Source organism: Mobula birostris, chromosome 8 (genome assembly GCF_030028105.1).
Source record: "Mobula birostris isolate sMobBir1 chromosome 8, sMobBir1.hap1, whole genome shotgun sequence".
Taxonomy (NCBI): Eukaryota; Metazoa; Chordata; class Chondrichthyes; order Myliobatiformes; family Myliobatidae; genus Mobula; species Mobula birostris.
Genome location: NC_092377.1, coordinates 78,103,307 through 78,124,236, shown reverse-complemented (window position 1 = coordinate 78,124,236; position 20,930 = coordinate 78,103,307). Strand labels below are relative to the sequence as shown.

Below are 20,930 nucleotides of genomic sequence, written 5' to 3'. Positions count from 1 at the left end.
ACTTCCTTGGTAGTTTTTGAAGATTCAGTATGACATCTAAAACTTTGACAAACTTTTATGGATGCGTAGTGGAGCGTATATTGACTGGTTGCATTGCAGCCTCAGCATGGAAACACCAATGCCCTTGAATAGAAAATCCTACAAAAAGTAGTGGATCTGGCCCTGTCCATAATGGGTAAAATCCTCCCCATTATTAAGCACATCTACATAAAGTGTTGTCACAGGAAAGCAGCGTCCATCATCAGGGACCCCCATCACCCTGGTCGTGCTCTCTTCTTGCTGCTACCATCAGGAAGGTACAGGAGCCTCAGAACTCATGCTACTAGGTTCAGGACATTACCCCTCAACCATCAGGCTCTTTAACCAAAGGGGATAACTTCACTTGCCACATCTTTGAAATGTTTCCACAACCTATGGACTCATTTTCGAGGACTCTTCATCTCATGTTCTCAATATTAATTAATTATTATTAGTTCTTTCTTTTTGTATTTGCATAGTTTGTTACCTTTTGCACAATGGTTGAATGCCCAAATTGGTGCGGTCTTTCATTGATTATATTATGGTTATTATTCTATTAATGGATTTATTGAGTATTCTTGCAAGAAAATGAGTTTCAGGGTTATATATGTACTTTGGTAATAAATTTACTTTGAACCTTTGAACTTTGAACTTATTTGACCAGGCTATTTCAACAACACTTCTTTGACTTGGCTACCAAAAAGAATAAGGATTCCAATACTCATTGGAATAGAGCCATCTGCCAGTTCTCCAAATCACACACCAGACTTTGAAATTTATAGATAGCTCTAAATCCAGGAAACACTTCACCAGAAGAATTACAGCAGTTTTTTAAAAAAATCCATTACCTCATTTTTAAGGGCAATTAAAGATTGACATAAATGCAAGGGTACAGTAGCATAGTGGTTAATGTAATGCTATTACAGGTCCAGCGACCCACATTCAACCGCTGCTGTCTGTAAGGAGTTTATACATTCTCTCCATGACCACATGTGTTTCCTCTGGTGCTCCAGTTTCATCCCACTTTCCCAAGAAGCATGGGTTAGTTGGTTAATTGGACACATGGGTGTAATTGGGCAGTGCAGGCTCATTGGGTGAAAGGGCTTGTTACTGTGATGTATCTCGAAATATATAATTTTAAAAAATGCACTTTGACCAGCAATACCCAGACCCTAGAATTTGAGGCCTCTGTCGGTTAAGGTCGATCATGGTTGTTGCGTCCTAGCAGTCTAGATACTATGGAGAGCAAGTTGTTGCCCATATATATATATATATATATACACACACACACACACACACACACACACACACACACACACACACACACACACACACACACACACACACACACACACACACACACACACACACACACACGATGAACCCAAAGGGATGGCAGAGATTGATACAGTTTGGCACCAGCAACCTCAAAAGAGCTGTCAGTCAGCATTGAACTCGACGTAGGACTGCCTTTGGGATTCCAACTCTGGATTTTCCCTTGGGGTTTACTCCTGAAGCTTTCCCCATGAGTGGGTACCGACATAAGGCAGTGGAGGTTTGAAATTGGAGTTTTCTTTCTCCCAGTTGAGCTGCCAGCTACGGCTGACAAGCCCTCTCAGCCTGAAGCGACTGATTTTAAGATGCCAGTAGCCCGCCTTTGCCCCTTCTCCAGTCAGTAGAAACAGATCTGCTGGGCTTAGTAGCTAAGTCACACGTGAAGGCCAGGAGCTGGACTTGGTTGTCAGAGGCTATTTGAGTTGCATTTAGGAGCATTTAATAGGTAGTGGGAACTTGTCTACACTTCCATTCCCTGCTATAACAACCTTAAGGAACCAGACCATAAGAAATGCATAAAAATGGATTAATTAGTTTGTATGGCTGATTTACACCTGCAGTTGCATTACAACATGTGCTACATTTTTTTTCAAAGTACAGCACACAACATACTACAATACCCCAAAGGCATGCTGGAAGCCATCCCAAAACCTGGCCTTTGGTGCTACCATGCGATTTTGATCCCTTGGTGTGGGGTAGCGAAAATCTGCCCAAGAAATGGAGGTGCATGACCCTTTATTTGCTTCCTCCAATTGATATGGACTGTTGATCACAGTCTTGGTTATGATAATCTTCAGTGGGACAGTGTATTGTCCCGAGCTGGTTGTCATTGGATGCTTGACCAATGATTGATAGTTTCATCCTGCTCTATAGATATTTTGCCAGGTTGTCCTTACCTGAGGGTCTGGAGTCTCAATGGCTATGCAATTGAGCAAACCGTGGTCTGCATTCATGGTAACTTTGACTGCAGAATTTGTTTTAGAAACCTATTTTCTTTCTGGAATACACCCTTTTGTAGGTAACATGATCATGATCAAGTTTTCTGGTCATTAATTTAGAAGCAAAGTTCAACTTATCAGGTGCAGTAAGTAAGTGGAACTCATTGGTTTGAGGAACTACAAGAGAACCAAGCTGTTAACAGACAACTCTTGGAGTTTCTTCTGCTGCTCCACCAATCACAAAGCACAAAGCTTTTTAAGAGAGGTTTTGGATATTGAAGCTTGAAAATACTGCTGTGTGCAAAGTTATAACCTACTGAGTGTTCCAACATTTTCAGTTTTTATTTTGTATTTTTAATATCTGCAATATTATACATTCAATCTGGCTGTTTTGCCAGTGCACTATGCATATTTTGTGCAATTCTGGAGCCAAGAATTAATCTGTTCAATTTCCCTGGTCTGCTTTAGTTAATAATCTGTAAAGGTCTAAAATTAGCATTTGTAAAGAACTGAAGTGAGTATCGGATCTATTAACTAGCAGTTTGTGATAAGATCGCATATCAACATGGCAAATGTATATTTAAAGTTACATTTTTTTCCCTGTGAACTATCAGGATGTTAAAAGTGCTCTCATTCTCCCTGACCATTAACTAAAATGTAACTTGAAGCAGCATCTGTTGATAATTTGAAACATTAATGATTATTATCAAGATGTTAGATAAATTCTGGAGAGAAATGCAAAACCATTTCACATGTTGATACATGTTGATTGCTGAAGTATCTTCTTTGCTCTTGTAATTTAGATTAAAGCACAATTGATAAAGTAATGAAAATGATTAGCAGTAAGCAAATCAAAGATAATCATCTGAGTCACTGGATGAAGTTACTCTTGCAAAATTATTTCCTTGCATCCTTTAATTTTATGTTTTTAAGATAAATTTCAGGAGTTTGTGACCTTTTTTTCACCTTGAATTAGATGCTTTGTCAGAGATTTGCTATGATGCTTTCTTTAATTGGGGCATATTGACATCTTTTGAAAAATTTTAAAGTTTATTGAATTGTATTTTCAGTCTGTTAGATAATCATATTTATGCCTGCAACTAACCAATTATTTTTTTAAATGTACTTTTAATTAGCTCAGATACTCATGTAATTCACTAATATACACAAAGAGGAAAGACTCTGAGCTCATTGTGTTTCTTTAGTTAACGTTTTAACTCTCTACAAACAACAACAATTTTTAAATAAGCAAATTTACCGATTCTGAAAAATGTGAAATAACTCACCAATTATGTTATCATCTGTTGCTGGAGTTCATATAATACCATTTAGACTCCATTTTTTGTGCCTATTCTGCACTGCTGATGGTCTGTTTGTTCAATCTTCAACCATGTAGCATATATTTTAATTTGTGTGTCGTGCATGTGAACTTCAGTTTTCTGTAGCAACTTTCTCTAGCCACTGGACAGTAGTCATCGAGGCAAGTTATTGTTGCCCTTTTGGGCACTAGGATGATGGTGTCTGCCTTGAAGCCTGCAGGGACTGTGGGCTTTTCCAGAAAGATGTTGAAGATGCCTGTTGGAACCTCTGTTGACTGGGCTGTACGCTCCCTCAGCAGCCAACCAGGTATGTTATCGAGCCCCAGATCTTTATGGGTTGACCCTGGCTAGGGCTTTCCTCACATCAGCTGTGACCAGACAGAGTGTCTGCTCCTCCGGGAGAGCAGGGGCCTTCCTTGCCAGCACATCGTTCCGTACATCAAACTGTGTTTAAAAAAAAACATTCAGCCTACTGAAAGAGAGGCATCACTGTCATGGTGGCTTGCAGTCCGTTATGGTCTGAATGCCCTGCCACATGTCACAGAAATGGCTGAATATTCCCTGTGAGTAATCCTGTTTTGCCTTTCTGATGATGCAGAACAGTGCAGCTCTTGCTGACTAAGAGCCATCTTGTGCCTTGATCTAAAGGCAACATCCTGATCTCTCAACATTGCCCGGACCTCTGCTGTCAGCCATTACTTCTGACAGATTGGTTTAATTGCCTCACATTGATTGGTTTAACAATGGTGTTTAATAAAATTGGGATGATCAGCACAAATGGTGGCTAATAAAAGCTCTAGTTTGGGATAAATGTTTGGGTCTTGAGCACTATGGATTTTAAGATATGTGCTAGATCATCCCCACAACTTCTTATCTTGTTTAACCTGATTAAATAGAATGGTGTTGGATATTTATTATTATACAGTATATACAACTAAATAATGTATCAACTAATGAAAATTCTATTTTTAAATTGTCCTCATTACTGTGGATAATAACTAATAATGTACAGTATTTGAACAACCTGCCTTGGCATGTCAAGTCTGCTGGCAAGTTCCCACACTGTCACCGAGTTGACTTCAGTACCATATGGAGGTTATAAAGAGAAAAACTATATACTTGCCTATTGTTTTCTTTATTCTTCAGCACTACCTTCACAATTTTTCTTCTATCTCTGAGCATTGTGAAGAGCTCTTCATTTTTGAATGCAACCTGAATTATCATATGAACCTTTAATGAGCTGTGGGGAATACCCTATGAGATGGTGCCAATATATTAAAAAAACATCTCAAGTGGAAGCCATCCCTCAAGTTATTTCTTAGGCCATGATCCAGGTCTGGCTTCATTCCAGCTATGAGTGGAAATACTTTCTAGCCAAATAGGCTCTACAAACTAGGTAATCTTCAAGTATTTTATAGTTCATAACATGAAAGAAAAAAGACCACCTAATATTTGGCTACACGTCAGCGTGAGGATTTTTTAAAATTAAATATGAATGAAGAGAATATGGAGCATAACTTAGGATGTGAGCTACAATCAGCCTGACTTGCTTCATGCCGCATAAATATTTCATTCTGCATAAGCTTAAGTGGGTCCAGTTCATTTTCTGCCCTTGCGGTAGCTTCCGAGATAGATTTTCTGAAGACATCTTTTAGTAAAGCTGGCCTGGTATAAGTTAGATAACAGGAAATGAGGATTAAGAAAGGAAACATGCCAGACACAACAGAATAAGGAGTCGGATAATGCACATTTTACGTTAAAGTCTGGTGGTTTTCTGGGAACAAATTCCGGGGAAGCTGTAGGTGGTAAATATAAAAGAATCAGAGACTATTGCATTCCCGAAGAGAGAATCAACTGAGAGATTTGATAAGGAGCACAGATATTAAAGACAAAGATTAAAGATTATTTTGTCACATATACATTGAAACATCAAAATTTACAGTGAAATGCATTGTTTGCCTCAACAACCAACATGGTCCAAGGATGTGCTGTGGATAGACTGCAAGTGGTATTATACTTCTGGCACCAACATAGCAAGCCCATAACTTAGTAACCCTAACCTGTATATCTTTGGAATGTGGGAGGAAGCTGGATCACTTGGAGGAAATCCACGTGGTCATGGGGAGAACTTAAAAACTCCTGACAGAGAGCTGCAGGAATTGAACCCCAATCATTGTAAAGCAGTACGCTAACCGATTTGGTAGGTGGCTAGAAGGTGCCTTTCTGTTTAAATTTTCATCATTCTGGTTTGGCTTGGAGTTGATAGTTAGCATTATTTCCTTTAAAGTCCCTAAAGTGAAAATTCTTTATATAAAAAAAGACTCACTCCAACATTGAGATGAAGGTGTTCATTTTACCCATTGTTTGGGGCCGATGGTATTTTGCTAAAGAGCTAAAATTCAATGCAACTGTATCAACACCATTCATTCACATTTGCTTATTTTTGTATTATTGTATGGGATAGAGCATGGTTTCAAAAGATTATACAAACATTTTGTAGTGCAAGGAAGTACCGAAATTGAACAGTAAATAATGGCACTGCGATCATTATGAACAAAAACGTTTAAAGCAGCTTTGAAATACGAGATACAACAATTTGGGATTGTATTTCAGTGAGTGAAAGTAATTGAATAAAGCAGTAATGTATTATTCTCATCTTGGAAGATGTTAAGTCTTGTGGTTGCTTTGGTGCTAATCCGGATATACAACTAACTGTAGTATAAATAAATTGAAATTTGTTAGTGTTGATTGACTTTGATATTAGTACTTTGTATAGTTTATGTCTTAGTCTTGGTGCAATTTTATGATGGATGTAGCTAATGCTTTTATAGCTAATATAACACATTTTGGAATTAAATTGATTTTCAGTGTATTCTTGTAAAAGGTGTCCACTTAAAACATTAAATCTTGATTTAAGTTAGTTGATGATCATCTCAGGCTAAATATTATTTTTTATTCAAGAAATCAGCTGTGTTAAAGTCTGATAGTAATTTTTTCTATCTATAACACAAGTATTTTCCAACAGTCAGTAACATTTCCTTTTGTTTTGTAGTGTGGGAACTTCGCAGTTCTTGTGGATCCTCATATTTTGCCTCAAGGAACAAATAAAGACACCAGCTGGTTTACTGAACACCATAAGGAGGTATAAAATCTGCTTTCCTGATCAAAAAACAGATAGCTGCAAGAAAAGAATGGAACACAATGAAGTATATAAATCTTGAGCATTGTTAGGAGGCTAGTTTGAAATCCCAACAATTCTTGTGATATCAAAAATTTATGGTATATTTTATTTTGTCTTGTCATATAATACTTTTTAATATAGTTAATATTTTTCAAAATGAGATTTGAATAGCAAGCTCATCTAATTTGGCCAATAATATTTTCAAAATAATTAATGAGATTAACTATCTACACAAAATGAAAAATAATGGCATGAAAAACCATAGGCCATACTTTGCAGGAGTGAGACATTTGACATCTATCCAGCTGGACTTTGAACCTTGAGGTTTGGAAGAAAATTAAAAAGTTGCTGTTTGCGTGAGGTGCTAACATTGCAACAAGGACAGCAAAACATCTGTGTCAAGTTATCTTTCTTAATCAATGATCTTAAGGATTGGGAAGTAGTTATGGAGAGACAAAGACTGAGTGAAATAAAGAGCTGAAAATCAATGCTAACCACTGTACATGAAGAAAAGTAAATAATAGCCAGGCTTTTGAAAAGATCCCAAATGGTCATCCAGTCAAAAGAATAAAATTAGAAGCATGAGATCTAAAGTAAGTTGGATCCAGAACTGGTTTAGTGGCAGGAAGCAAAGTAAAATGTTGGCAGTTTTGTATGTTACTGTAAGATTGTTATCAGTGGTGTTTCTTAGTGTTCCTTTTAAGACCATAAAACCATAAGACATAGGAGCAGATTTAGGCTATTTGGCCCATCGAGTCTGCTCTGCCATTCAATTGTGGCTGATCCTTTTTTTCTCCTCCTCAACCCCATTTCCCAGCCTTATCCCCATAACCTTTAATGCCACATCCAATAAAGAACCTATCAATCTCTGTCTTAAATACGCCCAACGACCTGGCCTCCACAGTTGCACAATACTTAACTGTACGCAATACTTAACGTGAGACCTCACATTAGCATCACATCCCTGTTCTTGTATTCTAGGCCCCTTGAAATGAATGCTAACATTTCATTTGCCTTCCTCACCACAGAATCAACCTGCAAATTAACCTTTAGGGTGTTCTGCATAAGGGCTTGTGACGGACTTGTGCACTCAGTAAATGCATCTATCAATCTATCTATCTCCCCCCACCTCTCCCCTCTCTCCCACCTCTCCCCCTCCTTCTCCTCCCTTTCCCCTCTCTCCTTCCCCTCTCTCCTTCCCCTCTCCCCTTCCTCTCTCCCCCTCCCCCCTCCCCCTCTCCCCTCTCCCCCTCCCCCTCTCTCTCTCTCACCCCCTTTCCCCCTCTCTCTCACCCCCTTTCCTCCTCTCTCTCTCTCACCCCCTTTCCCCCTCTCTCTCTCTCACCCCCTCTCCCCCTCTCTCTCTCTCACCCCCTCTCTCTCCTCACACTCAACTCGTTATTCTGCTGCTGTTGTGCTGAGTGTACACACTTCAATGTCTTCCCCGGAATATTCTCATAATGGGTCCTAAATTGAGCTGATACACTCGGATTGGCTTTATAGTGCCTTTCCCATCATACACAGCAGAATATTCCTTTTCTTTAGTAATGGGGATGTGTAAGTGTTGATTGTATATATTATGTAAGGTAAATCATTCTGTTTATTTTGCAATATGATTGTAACTACATTGTGGGGTACATCATATTCTAATTCACATTTAATCTTAAGGGAATTGTGGGGGTAATTAAAGATGGTATGTCCTGGTGCCTAATAAAATGGGGTTCTTCACTCTCACTCAGTATGAGAGAGATCAGGGCTTCCAGGAGTTCACACTGAACAAGTATGGAGCAATAATTTTTTTCTGGTAGATGTCTTTTTGTAAATATTGGCAGTTTTCTTTTCACTATTTTTGCAAGCTTGAATTTTGATGTACCTAATAAACCCACTTGCACTTAAATACTAAGTAACTCCAGCCATTTTTCCTTTGGATTTAACCCACATATCTACACCTTTCATTTTTTTAAATAAATTTATGACTTAGTCCAAAATGTTGGAATCATAATGAAATAGTTTGCATTTGATTCAGAAATTGGCAGCATGATTAACTGGGTGGAACAAAACTGTAGAGTATAACGTTGTCTGCCAAATGAAATTTAATCTAGAAAAATTTTACTGTGATGAGTTTGGGAGATGAAATAAGGCAAAGGGAATACACAATTAATGGAAGGATATTGAATGGTAGCAGCAGGTAGCACTGTCACTAAGCTCATTTAAAAGGCTTATGGAATGATTTCCGTTGTCAGCTGAGGCCTAATTCAGTCAAAATATAAGATGGGCACAAAAGAAGGGATTGGTAAAAGAGATGATGAAATTGTCAGATTGTTCTAAAATCCCTAATATGTAGTATGCTGGAATTTGTTACCGTGCCACTATATATTAGAATGTGGACCACTAAACATTAATTAATCAGAATCAGCTTTATTATCACTGACACACGTTGTGAAATTTATTTTGTGGCAACTTTATACTGCAAGAATAAAAGTTACTGTAAATTACAGTAAGTTGTGCAAAATAGGAATAGCAAATTAATACACACAAAATGCTGGAGGAGCTCAGCAGGCCAGGCAACATCTATGGAAAAGTTGATGTATTGGGCAGAGACTTTTTATCAACATTAATAGCTAACTAATGTTCATGGGTCCATAGACCATTCAGGAATGTGATGGTGGAGGGGAAGAAACTTCCAAAAATGTTGAGTGTGTGTCTTTAGGCTCCTGTTCCTCTTCCTGATGGTAGTAATGGGAAGAGGGCATATCCCAGATGGTGAGGGTCCTTAATGACGGATGCTGCCCTCTTGAGGCATCGCCTTTTGAAGCTGTCCTCAATGGTGGAGAAGTTCATGGAGCTGGCTTAATCTAAAATCCTCCGCAACCTCTTTTGATCATGCACCTTGGAGCCTCCATACCAGGCTGTGATGTAACCAGACAGAATGCTGTCTACCATGCCTCTGTAGAAACTTGCTCATCTGGTGACAGACCAAATCTCTTCAAGCATTTAATGAAGTCTAGCCACTGGTATGCCTTCTTCATGATTGCATCAGTGTTTTGTTGCCAGAATAGATCCTCTGAAATATTAATGCCCGGGAACCTGAAGCTGCTCATCCTTTCCAGTGCTGAACCCTCAATGAGCACTTGTGTGTGTTCTCCTGATTTCCCCTTCCTGAAGTGTACTATCATTTCCTAGGTCTTTCTGACATTGAATGCAAGGCTGTTGTAACACCACTCAACCGGCTGATCTATCTCACTGCTGCATGCCTCACCAAGAACATCGGGTACTGCAGGGCTACTCCATCAGTGAGCTGCTTGTTGATTGGAGTAGCTGGACTGGTGTCAGTGGCAGAGCCAGCCGAGTTGTTGAAGGAGCCCGTTCGCTGGCTGCATTCTGTGTTGATGCCCACTGCTCTGAAGCATCGGAGTATAACTGTGGGAGATTATCTCGGACTTTCACTTGCGATCATACACTCTGTTAACAATGTTGTAAGTTGCTGCAGGCCTGTTAGCCTAGTCTGGTGGAGGGACAGCTGACATGGGAGCTGTGTAACCTCAGTTGTAGCGAGAACCAGGCCTCAAGCTTCGGGTTTACCTTTGCTGTGGAGCAGCTGAAAGACAAGGAAGCGCTACAGCATGGTTGAGCTCGGCTGGGGCCTGACCTTGTCGTTCAGTGCTGCCCTCCAGTGTTCAGCCAGTGGAATGACAGGCTGAATTGTGCACATACGTACACTGCCAGGAGACTGTACCATCGATTGGTGGACATTGTTGCTCAGGGAATTGTACTATATATGTTTTTTTTTCGAGTGAATATGGTTCTTTGCTCGATATTTTGGATTATGTTATTCACTAGTTTTGAATGTTTCAAAGGTTTCAAAGCTACATTTAATGTCAAAGAAATGTATGCAATATACATCCTGAAATTCTTTTCCTTTGCAAACATCCACAAAAACAGAGGAGTGCCCCAAAGAATGAATGACAGTTAAATGTTAGAACCCCAAAGTCGGCCCTCCCAGCTCACTCCCACCCACGTGTAAGCAGCAGCAAAGCAACGACCCCCACCCAGCAAAAAAGCATCAGTGCCCCCCACCAAGCATTCAAGCGTGCAGCAAAGCATCAATAAAGACACAGGCTTGCAGTACCCCAAAGACTACTCGTTCACCCGGTAATTCAACATACCACAGGCTCTCAATGTCTCCCTAATAAGGGAAAAAGAGGTGTCCTGTTTCACAGTGAGAGGTGAGACATAACAAACAACTCACTGATTTATGGTGTTAAAAGTTTGTTGTGTTGCTTTTTCCAAACTCTGTGCACAAAGAACTCAGGTGTGTGGACATACAGCCCTCAACAGCCTGCCTGTTGCTTCCAACCTTCTGTGTTCTCCCATGACATGCCCGTTTCCTGCGGTGGCACCGACCTTGAGTCTGTCTGCCTCCGGAGCCACAAAATCCCAGAACCCTGAAGGCACACTAATCTTCCAGGACGCGTCCTTGGCATATCGAATAGCTGTCAGTCATGAGACTCGAAGAGTAGATCCCCTTCCCACAGAACCGAAGTCAGCATGTAACTCCAGGTTAGGGTCTTCAAAACAACCCTGAAAGGGAAAAATAGAGATATTAAAGATAGAAACAGAGCTGTTGCCAAAGACACAAGCAAAAGAGTCGCCGATAGGCACCATCATTCTCCTAATCTTGCTATTTTGAATATTTTGCACCTCGGCCCTAGAGGCACGCTGTCTCGATCAGTTGTACCTTTGTATGGTTTGAATGATAATTAAGCTTGATTTGATTGTCAACTGAGGCTACGTCTACACTATGCCGGATAAGTTTGAAAACGCCGGCTTCGAGTAAAAACAACAGGCGTCTACACTAAGCGTTTTTCAAAATACCTCCGTCCACATTAGGCGGATATTTGGGGGAATCTCCTCCTACTGGGCACGCACAGGATACACAGAAAACAAGCGAAGAGGAAATGGTATACTTGGTGCGTGTTTGTCCAGTTACAGAGTAGAAAAACTTAAAAGGAATTGCTCTTGGCTCTCGCGCAGGAGAACTTAAAACTAAAAAAAACAAATACTGGAGCGTATGGAGGCAACCAACAGGGAGTTCACGGACAGTATGACCCGGCTGACGACGAACATTGGAAAAACTGACTAACTCTGTTGCATTAATAAAGCCCCTTGTGAAATGTATGCATCAGTGTTATCTTGTATTTCCATACAATGTTACATTAGGCTGTTACACATCTATTGTCAGAGAAGTACTTGCATAAGTAGGTAAGCCACCTTCTACAAGCAAGGACAGAAAACAGGGCAAAGTGAGTATACTTATTTATTCAGTAAGCTATGGGTCAAAGTATTTGGTGAGTACATTTCTAACTCCTCTGGCTTCAATCTCGTTGCCATCTGTTCTGAAATTTTTAGGTTATGTGGGGGGTTGCGTTCAAGAAAACAACGAAATGCCGCACTGCGGCCATCTGTTCCGGCACGCCATGACAGCGTTTTTAAATAGTCAAAAAAGCTCACTTTACAATTTAACTCTCACACTGTTCACACCGACTGCGCATTATAACGGCCATCCGGCAGTGCTTGTGCAGTACCAAGCAGAAGCAGAAAAAGCATTGTTGTTGTGGTGTTGTCATGAGAGTGTTTTTAAATCTCTCCGTTTACCCCGTACACACTACAACGGATATTAGGCGTTTTCAGATTTATTCACTCTGGAGACCGTTTCTGAAAATCTCCGTTTTCGGGGGATGAAAACGCCGTTTTAGTGTGGACAGAGGGTCAAAACGAAGAGAAAAAGCTTCGTTTTCAAAATTATCCGGTGTAGTGTGGACGTAGCCTGAGATTCTGCCAACAACAGTAGTGTCGTTAGCAAGTTTATTGTTAGCTTTTGAGCTATGCTTAGCCATGCAAATATCTAGTTGCAGAGGGATGTGCAGAGGCTCAAGATTTGAAGCTTTTTGGATAGTACTGAGGGAATGATGGTGATCTGGGTGACTGAGTAAACCCCAAATTTCATAAATGATATACATAAGTAGTCTGGTCAGTACTAGAGTAGTTCAGTAACCTGTCCATTTAAAACTGACAATTGAGGGTGTTGGGGATTAAGATGTTATGGAATTATATGAACATAGCAGATATTTACTCAAACAAGAGCCAGTCTTTAGTCTTCAATGTAATTTGCAAGCAGTAATCATTTTGATTTAAAGAGCTTTGTTACGAAAGCCTCTGAGGTCTTAAGTTTCCCGTCACTATCCAATTGACACATGGCATCTTGATAAGGAAAGATAGACTCCTTGGTTGTGTGGCTATTTTGAGTGATGGTAGAATCAAGAATGTGAATCACAGCCACTGCTGTTTCATTAGGTTCTGCATCCGTGGCCCCAGCATGAAAGCTCGTTTGATAAAAGCCATGTGCTCCTGAAAGGCCTGAGACAGTGCTGCAAGTATCAATGCTGCTGTAGCCTCAAAGCCAGTACACAAGACCATGAAACCGAGGAGTAGAATTAGGCCATTTGCCCATTGAGTCTACTCCACCTTTAAATCATGGCTGATTTGTTATCCCTCTCAACCCCATTCTCCTGCTGTAACCTTTGATGCCCTGACTAATCAAGAATCTATCAAACTCTGCTTTAAATATATTCAATGACTTGGCCTCCGCAGTTGCCCATGCAAATTCATTCCACAGATTCACCCCCCCCCCCCAGCCCGCTAAAGAAATTCCTCCTTATCTCATTTCTAAATGGTCATCCCTCTATTCTGAGGCTGTGCACCTCTGGTCCCAGACTCACCTACTATGGGAAGCATTCTCTCCACATGCACCCTAGAGCTGCTCAGGCCTTTCAATATTCAATAGGTTTCAATGAGATTCCCCTCCTCATTCTTTTGAACTCCAGCAAGTACAAGCCCGGAGCCATCAAACGCTTCTCATATGTTAACCCTTTCATTCCTGGAATCATTCTTGTGAATCTCCTTCCTCTGGACCCTTTCTAATGTCAGCACATCTTTCTTTTAAATATGGGGCCCAAACTTCCTCATAAGATCTGTCAATTCTTTATTGATCCCAGAGCCGAAAAGAACTGTGTCAAGATGTGACTCGAGTCTCAGATTAGGAGGAATTGTGTTACTGGTTTTGAGAAGCTCTGTGTTTGACTAGTAATCAGAAGGATTCATGACATTGCCACAAAGGGAAAATCTAGGCCTGAAAAGTGAACCTGTTTGTTGTACAACCGCAGAGATTAATCTCTGTATGTGTACATTTATCTACTGTTTTTTTGAAGATCTTATCATGTAGAGTATTGCCCATATATTTCTGTCTTGTGAGTTTGAATGAGTTAGCACTCTCTTGTCTTTTGTGAGAGTGTTGTGTTTTCTGCGTAGTGCATCAGTACTATCTATTCACCTCAGGGTGCAAGTAATTAAACTGAGAGCCACAAGTACTGATAGTTTGGGGCAGGAAAGTAAAGGAGAAACAAATGGAAAGCTAAACAGTATTTCTTATAATGCCATCACTCTCTTTGTTGACTATGTCGACATGAGCCATGCGAACATCTCCTTGTTAGAGCCAATAGTCAGTGTTTGGGTTTCTTTGCAGAATAAACCATAAACAAAGGAGCAAAGCTTTACAAATCCAACAAATGCCTGTTAAACATGAGCAATTGTGGTTTATCCTTTCCAGTTAATAAAATGTCCCGTGGGTGCTCACGGGTGAGGCTCTGTAATATTTAGTTAATCCTAATGTAAATTAGTCAAATTTAACTAACTGGAAGACTGTTTACTCACTTCTCAGTTCACTAATATTTTAACAGAGATTGTACTTTTTTATTGTATGTGAATTGTATTGTCATGATAAATATGAACTTTATAAGTTGAAGTTATTTTTCTTTTAATTTCAAATTAACTTCCTTTGCTTTGGCATTAGAACTTTAAGAATCCTAGAAAAAAATTTCATTGTAATTTAAATACAAAAATTTATATGCCAAAACTAAATTGCAAGAAGTTAACTTTCACTGTATATTAAAACCTATTCCAATGTCATTTGTTGGTTGATAATTGTCTAATTCCCCACTCAAGAAAGTGTTAACACAGTAAAAAGTAAATTATGGCAATGTAATTCCAGCAACATTGCCTTAAACTAGCAGGTACCTGTGAAGTGTATGGATAAACTGTTTTTAAATTTTGTTTTCTAATCATTTTGGCTCTTGGTGCTGTTTCAAAGTTATGTCCATTCCAGAATCACAGATAGCCCCTCCCTTGCCTCAAGATTGTTGCTGGACTGAGAAATCTATAGAAAGAACCATGTTCCACATTGCAAGATGTTGCCAAAGACTAGAAAACAAGATAAGATGTAATCTAGAAAGCATAATTGGGTTTTATTAAGTAAATGTTTGAACATCTGTAGATTGTAAATGACAGAGGGAAGTTGTGTGCCTGGGAAAGAATGTATTGGAAGTGGTGGAGGCTGGGGAGTTGATTGGGGTTTGACATTCCAAGGCATTTCAATGCCAGTAGGGGAAAATAGCAACAAAGTTAAAAGGAGCACTGCCTGTAGTGTAGTCAATATGATCATGGTTACACAGGGCGAAAGAGATTTGGGTAACTAACTTCCTGCAGCAGCTCCTCAGTGCTTAACAATAAGCATTGTATGGCATCACAAAATGTATGGTTCAGTATGTTTTCAAGTTTAAAATGAATTTATTGTCAAAGTATGTATAAGTTACCATATACTACCTTGGGATTCATTTTCTTGCAAGCATTTACAGGGAAAAAAGAAATACTGTAAAGTTTTAATAAAAGCTGTGCATAAAGATTGACAAACAGCAAAAGAGGACAAAATGTGCAAGTAAGAATAATTCTGGGAACATGAGTTGTAAAAGTCATTGAAAATGAACACACTAAAATTCAGGCACTGCTGAGGCCCTGTTATAGAAGAAGACAAGCTTATCAAATTTTAAAGGCAAAGAAGCAAGTTATGATAGTGCGAATTAGTTTGCAAATAGAAGATAGAGTTTAGAAAAAAGCATCTGCTTTTATAGAAAAAAATAGAAATTATAGTAATTGATTGACTGGACTCTTGCAGGTACTATTACATGCTATAATTGATTTTTTAAAGTTATGTGTAAAAGTTAATGAAAAAAATAAAACAAAGAACTCGCCCATTCAGGGCCTCAGATATCCCTTCACGGTGAAGCCACATTTCACATGCAAGTCTTTTGGGATCATCTATTGTATCTGGTGTGAGACCTGACAGGGATTGGGATACCACTTTGTTGAGCACCTTCAGTCTCCCACGGCTACCTATTTCAATTCAACTTCTCATTCCTATTCTGATATGTCTGTTCATAGCTGCCTGACTGTCGTGGTGGTAGCTATCCCTCGAGGTCGAGGATGATGGTCTTCGTTCTGAAGAAGTGGCCCACAGAGTGAAGACGCCTGTGCGTGTATTTGTTTAACGTGTACTTGATGTTGCACTTCAAGAAGTACACGATACTTCACAAACCTACCAACTGATTCCAATGGCATGGAAACCACGACGATTGGAGCTGATGGATTTGTTGCAGCCTTCATCCGCGAAGTAACTTCATCCGCCTGTTCCACTGTTGAGGTCTTGGCTGGATTGTTCTTTGTCAGGGACCTCACCCTCGACCTTACCGCCATGGGTGACCCTACCAGGAGCATAGCTCCAGGCGGCATTGCTCTCGGGATCACAGGACTACACGAGCTTCTCCACCACGACAAGCCTGACTGTATTGCCACGATGAGGTCAAACTTGGGTTGAAGGAACAGCACCTCATACTCTGTCTGTAGCTTCCAACCTGGTGACATGTACATTGATTTCTCTAGCTTCTCTTAATTTCTCCCCCCTCCTGTCTTTTTCCATTCCTCTTCTGGTTGCCCTCTCACCCCTTATCTTCTCCTTACTTGCCGATCATCTCTCTATGGTTCCTCCCTTCCTTCCCTTTCTTCCAAGGTCCACTGTCCTCTTCGATTATATTTGCTCTTAGACCATAAGACATAGGAGCAGAATTAGGCCCATTGAATCTGCTCTGCCATTCCGTCATGGCTGATCCCGGATCCCACTCAACCCCATACACCTGCCTTCTCACCATATTCTTTGATGCCCTGAGTGATCAGGAAGCGATCAAATTCTACCTTAAATATACCCACAGGCTTGGCCTCAACCGCAGTCTGTGGCAGAACATTCCACAGATTCACTACTCTCTGGCTGAAAAAAGTTTCTCCTTACCTCAGTTCTAGGGGCCGTGGACAATTCTGATTTGATGGAGAATGGACGTGAAAGCACAGAGGAACATCTGGAGAAATTTCTGAAACGCCCGTTCGCTGCTGTTATTACTGTGTGATTGGAAATCTTTCGAAGGGTAGGCCTCAAAATCCCCGGCCTTGCCTGCTTTTGATGACCGAGAAGGAGGTCGAATCGTTCGGACAGAGATGGCGCTCAGTACTCGGTGTTGGAGAGCTGATCAGAGCTCGAAGTTTTCGGATGACTCAGAGGCGGATTGTGGTCAGCATGGCAGGGAGCGTTTTTCTTCCTTCTCCCGTCTGCGTGAGATGTGGGACATTTGAGAAACTTTGAACTTTACTGTGCTCATGGACTTCTTCATCAAGTTATGGTATTGTGCACTGTTGTAACTGTATGTTATAATTATGTGGTTTTGTCAGTTTTTTCAGTCTTGGTTTGTCCTGTGTTTTGTGTTATCACACCGGAGAAAATAATGTATCATTTCTTAATGCATGCATTATTAGATGACAATAAAAGAGGACTACATGTCTTCATAATCTAAAAGGTTGCCCCTGAATTTTGAGGCTGTGCCCTCTAGTTCTGGAAACCCCCACCATAGGAAACATCATCTCCACATCCACCCTATCCACCCTTTCAACATTCGGTAAGTTTCAAAGAAATTCCCATGCATTCTTCTAAATTCCAGTGAGTACAGGCCCAAAACTGCTAAATGTTCCTTGTTTGCTAACCCCTTCATTCCCAGAATCATCCTCGTGAACCTCTGCTGGACTCTCTCCAATGACGACACATCCTTTCTGAGATATGGGGCCCAAAACTGTTGACAATACTCTTCTTTAGCCTTTACCTCTTCCACCTGTCCCCTCACAGTTTCTCACTTTATCTCCCCTCCCCACCCCGCCCACCTTCATGTATCACCTGCCTGCTTGTACTTTTTCCCTCCCCCTCCGCCACCTTCTTATTCTGACTTCCACACCCTTGTAATCCAGTCCTGATGAGGGGCTCGGCCCAAAACATCAACAATTTATTGCCCTCCATAGGTGATGCCTGAGCTGCTGAGTTCCAGCATTTTGTGTGTTTTGTTGAAGCAATGAACTTGAATTTATGGAACAACTTTAATAACTTAAGAACATCTAGTTTGATTTGTAGATAATGGAAAAATGCGTTTATTGGGAATTGAGTAGGAGGATGCATAATTAAGATACCCAAGGAAGTTTTCTGAGTCTCGGCTAGGACTTAGTAGCAAGAACATAATTAGATAAATAAGATATAGCAAGGATATTTAAAAAAAAGGTAGGTTCCTAACCAGGATCAGAACTTTGTCTGGAGTAGGGAGGGTTGGATGGTGGTTGGGGTCCTAGTAGCTGAGTTTTAGAAAGGGATCTTGGGAATGTTGGGTCAGGACCAGAGCCAGAATAAGAGCAGGAAGAAAGCCTACTCATGGGGATTTCAGCCCTGCAATGAGACATGAGTGGCAAATGATACCCTTAAAACAAGCTTGTTCTGAGAGTGCTCAATGACAGTACATTTCAGAACAACGTGCATTTATGCTTTTAGGCAATACTCTTTAGATTAGGCTAGATTTTTACAGGTGTTTTTACACTTTACAGGTGTTCCTTGAAGAATTCTATTACTCAATGTTACGTTCTGCTGATGCCGATTTTTGAGGCTTCTGATCATAATTTATATTAATTTTATATCTTTACGCTGTACTGCCACCACTGAACAACTGATTTCATGTCATGTAAGACAATGATAATATTCTGATGCTGACCCACTTAAGCAATACTTTGACATTTGTACAATAATACACCCAACCTTTTGCAAAATCTTTGTAAAAGTGTAAGTGCGTTTTCTGACTTGGTATTTTCCTGTTCCATGTTTTATTCCCTAATGACTTCGAATGTATTATTTATTTTAGTTATGAAGATATTTAAGAAACTGTGTTTGAACTGAAAGAACAAACCTGATGTGTGGAACCTGTAACTAATTGTTTTAGACTCTAGGGTTCCCATTCCCAAACCCATTGCTATGAAAGGCAATAATTGAAGCCCAGTAGCAAGTTCAAGGCAACATTACCATTCATCTGGACATTCTCCAACACCTTCTGAAGCAGATTGTGTACGATTTGGGAAGATCAAAGTGAAACAACTGAAGTGCAATATTAATCATGTGCATTGAAATGTTTGTTTAGCAGGTTCAACCATTGACAGGCCAGCAGTATTGTGTATTTGATGATTCAGCACGGTGATTAATAAACACATCAGCATTTCTGTTGTACTGTTCTTTCTAGTATGTTTTATGATACAAGAAGATCAATCCTATTATTTTGCTATTTAGCTGTGAGTTTTATGAACTGAAAATTTGACGTTTGGAGTAAAACTTTTGGAGTAAAACATTTGGAGTAAAAATTTTGTGCATGAATTGCAAAAAGTTGGCTTGCAGGTAGAGCAGGTTATTAAGGAGGCAAATGGAATGTTGGCCTTCATAGCTAGAGGGGTTGAATTCAAGAGCAGGGAGGTCATGCTGCAACTTTACAGGGTAATGGATAAGTCGCACCTGGAGTACTGTGTGCAGTTCTGGTCTCCATACCTGAGGAAGGATGTGCTGGCTTTGGAGGCAGTGCAGAGGAGGTTCACCAGGTTGATTCCAGAGATGAAGGGGTTAACCTATGAGGAGAGATTGAGTCGCCTGGGATTACACTCTCTGGAATTCAGAAGAATGAGAGGGGATCTTATAGAAACATACAAAATTTTGAAAGGGACAGATAAGATAGAAGTAGGAAAGTTGTTTCCATTGGTAGGTGAGATTAGAACCAGGGGACATTGCCTCAAGATTCAGTTGAGAAGATTTAGGACAGAGATGAGGAGAAATTGTTTTTCCCAGAGAGGGGTGAATCTGTGGAATTCACCACTGCCTAGGGAAGCAGTTGAGGCTTCTTCACTAAATATATTTAAGATACAGTTAGATAGATTTTTACACAGTAGGGGAATTAAGGGTTATGGGAAAAGGGCAGGTAGATGGAGCTGAGTTTACGGACAGATCAACCATGATCTTATTGAATGGCGGGGCAGGCTCGATGGGCCGGATGGCCTACTCCTGCTCCTGTTTCTTATGTTCTTATGTTAACTACAAATTTCAATGTTTTTTCAGGGCTTCTATTAAGAGAAATATTTTGGATGCTAATTTTAAGGTGTAATCGTACCTAATTTTTCTATTTACAGGAGATAAGTGCACTTTTAAAGGAAAATATTGATTTAAGGATCAAGCAATATCTTGAAGCAAGAAAACAACGTGGAAATACACAAACTAAACCAAAGAAAGAACTTACACCCAATAATCCACTTTGCATCAAAGGTAAAATAGAATCTGTATTAATATGTTAATTAATGAAAGTAAAATCTCTATTGAAATTAAACTGTTGCCAAATTGTAAATCAAAAGCACAAATCTGAGTCCACTAAATTGAAAGAGAAATCTTCTTGCAGGAAGAAGCAGATTAAATGTGAGATGTTTGATAGGCTAATCCTTATTTTGTTTTCTGGGGCATGCCACTGTAATATTCCTTTAAAGGATCCAACAAGCATCAGCACTTGATGAATGGCCTAAAGTGTGGAGTGGGAGGATTGAGGATCAAGGGAGCTGTGAGAGTTTTTTTGACTTACAATGTTGTTTGACAGGACAGGAGACAGAACTTACAGAAGAGAAGGTAGAGTTAATGAAGTTCAAAAGTAAAATAGGAGAAAAAGATTTGTCAGAGCTGTATCATTAGTTTTTCTAAATGTATTATGGGAAAATGGTGATCAGCTAAAACAATTCTGCAGTCTGGGTATAGTACCAAATTCTTATTGGAACCAAGAGTGGTTACCTTGTGTTTCTGTCTATTGTAGCTCC

The 20,930-nt window shown here is 40.0% G+C and overlaps 1 protein-coding gene across 4 annotated transcripts in view; it reads left to right on the top strand.

Annotated features, from left to right (window-relative positions):
• slx4ip (SLX4 interacting protein) overlaps nucleotides 1–20,930 on the top strand; it is a 145,914-nt gene that overhangs the window by 39,760 nt on the left and 85,224 nt on the right. For 3 of the 4 annotated variants that reach the window (XM_072265497.1, XM_072265498.1, XM_072265496.1), the window contains exons 3-4: nucleotides 6,663–6,752; nucleotides 20,262–20,394. The exons of the other annotated variant lie outside the window; for it this stretch is intronic. In XM_072265497.1, coding sequence (XP_072121598.1) covers nucleotides 6,663–6,752; nucleotides 20,262–20,394 — 223 coding nt within the window. The remainder of the gene's footprint in view (nucleotides 1–6,662; nucleotides 6,753–20,261; nucleotides 20,395–20,930) is intronic. 4 annotated transcript variants of the gene reach the window in all.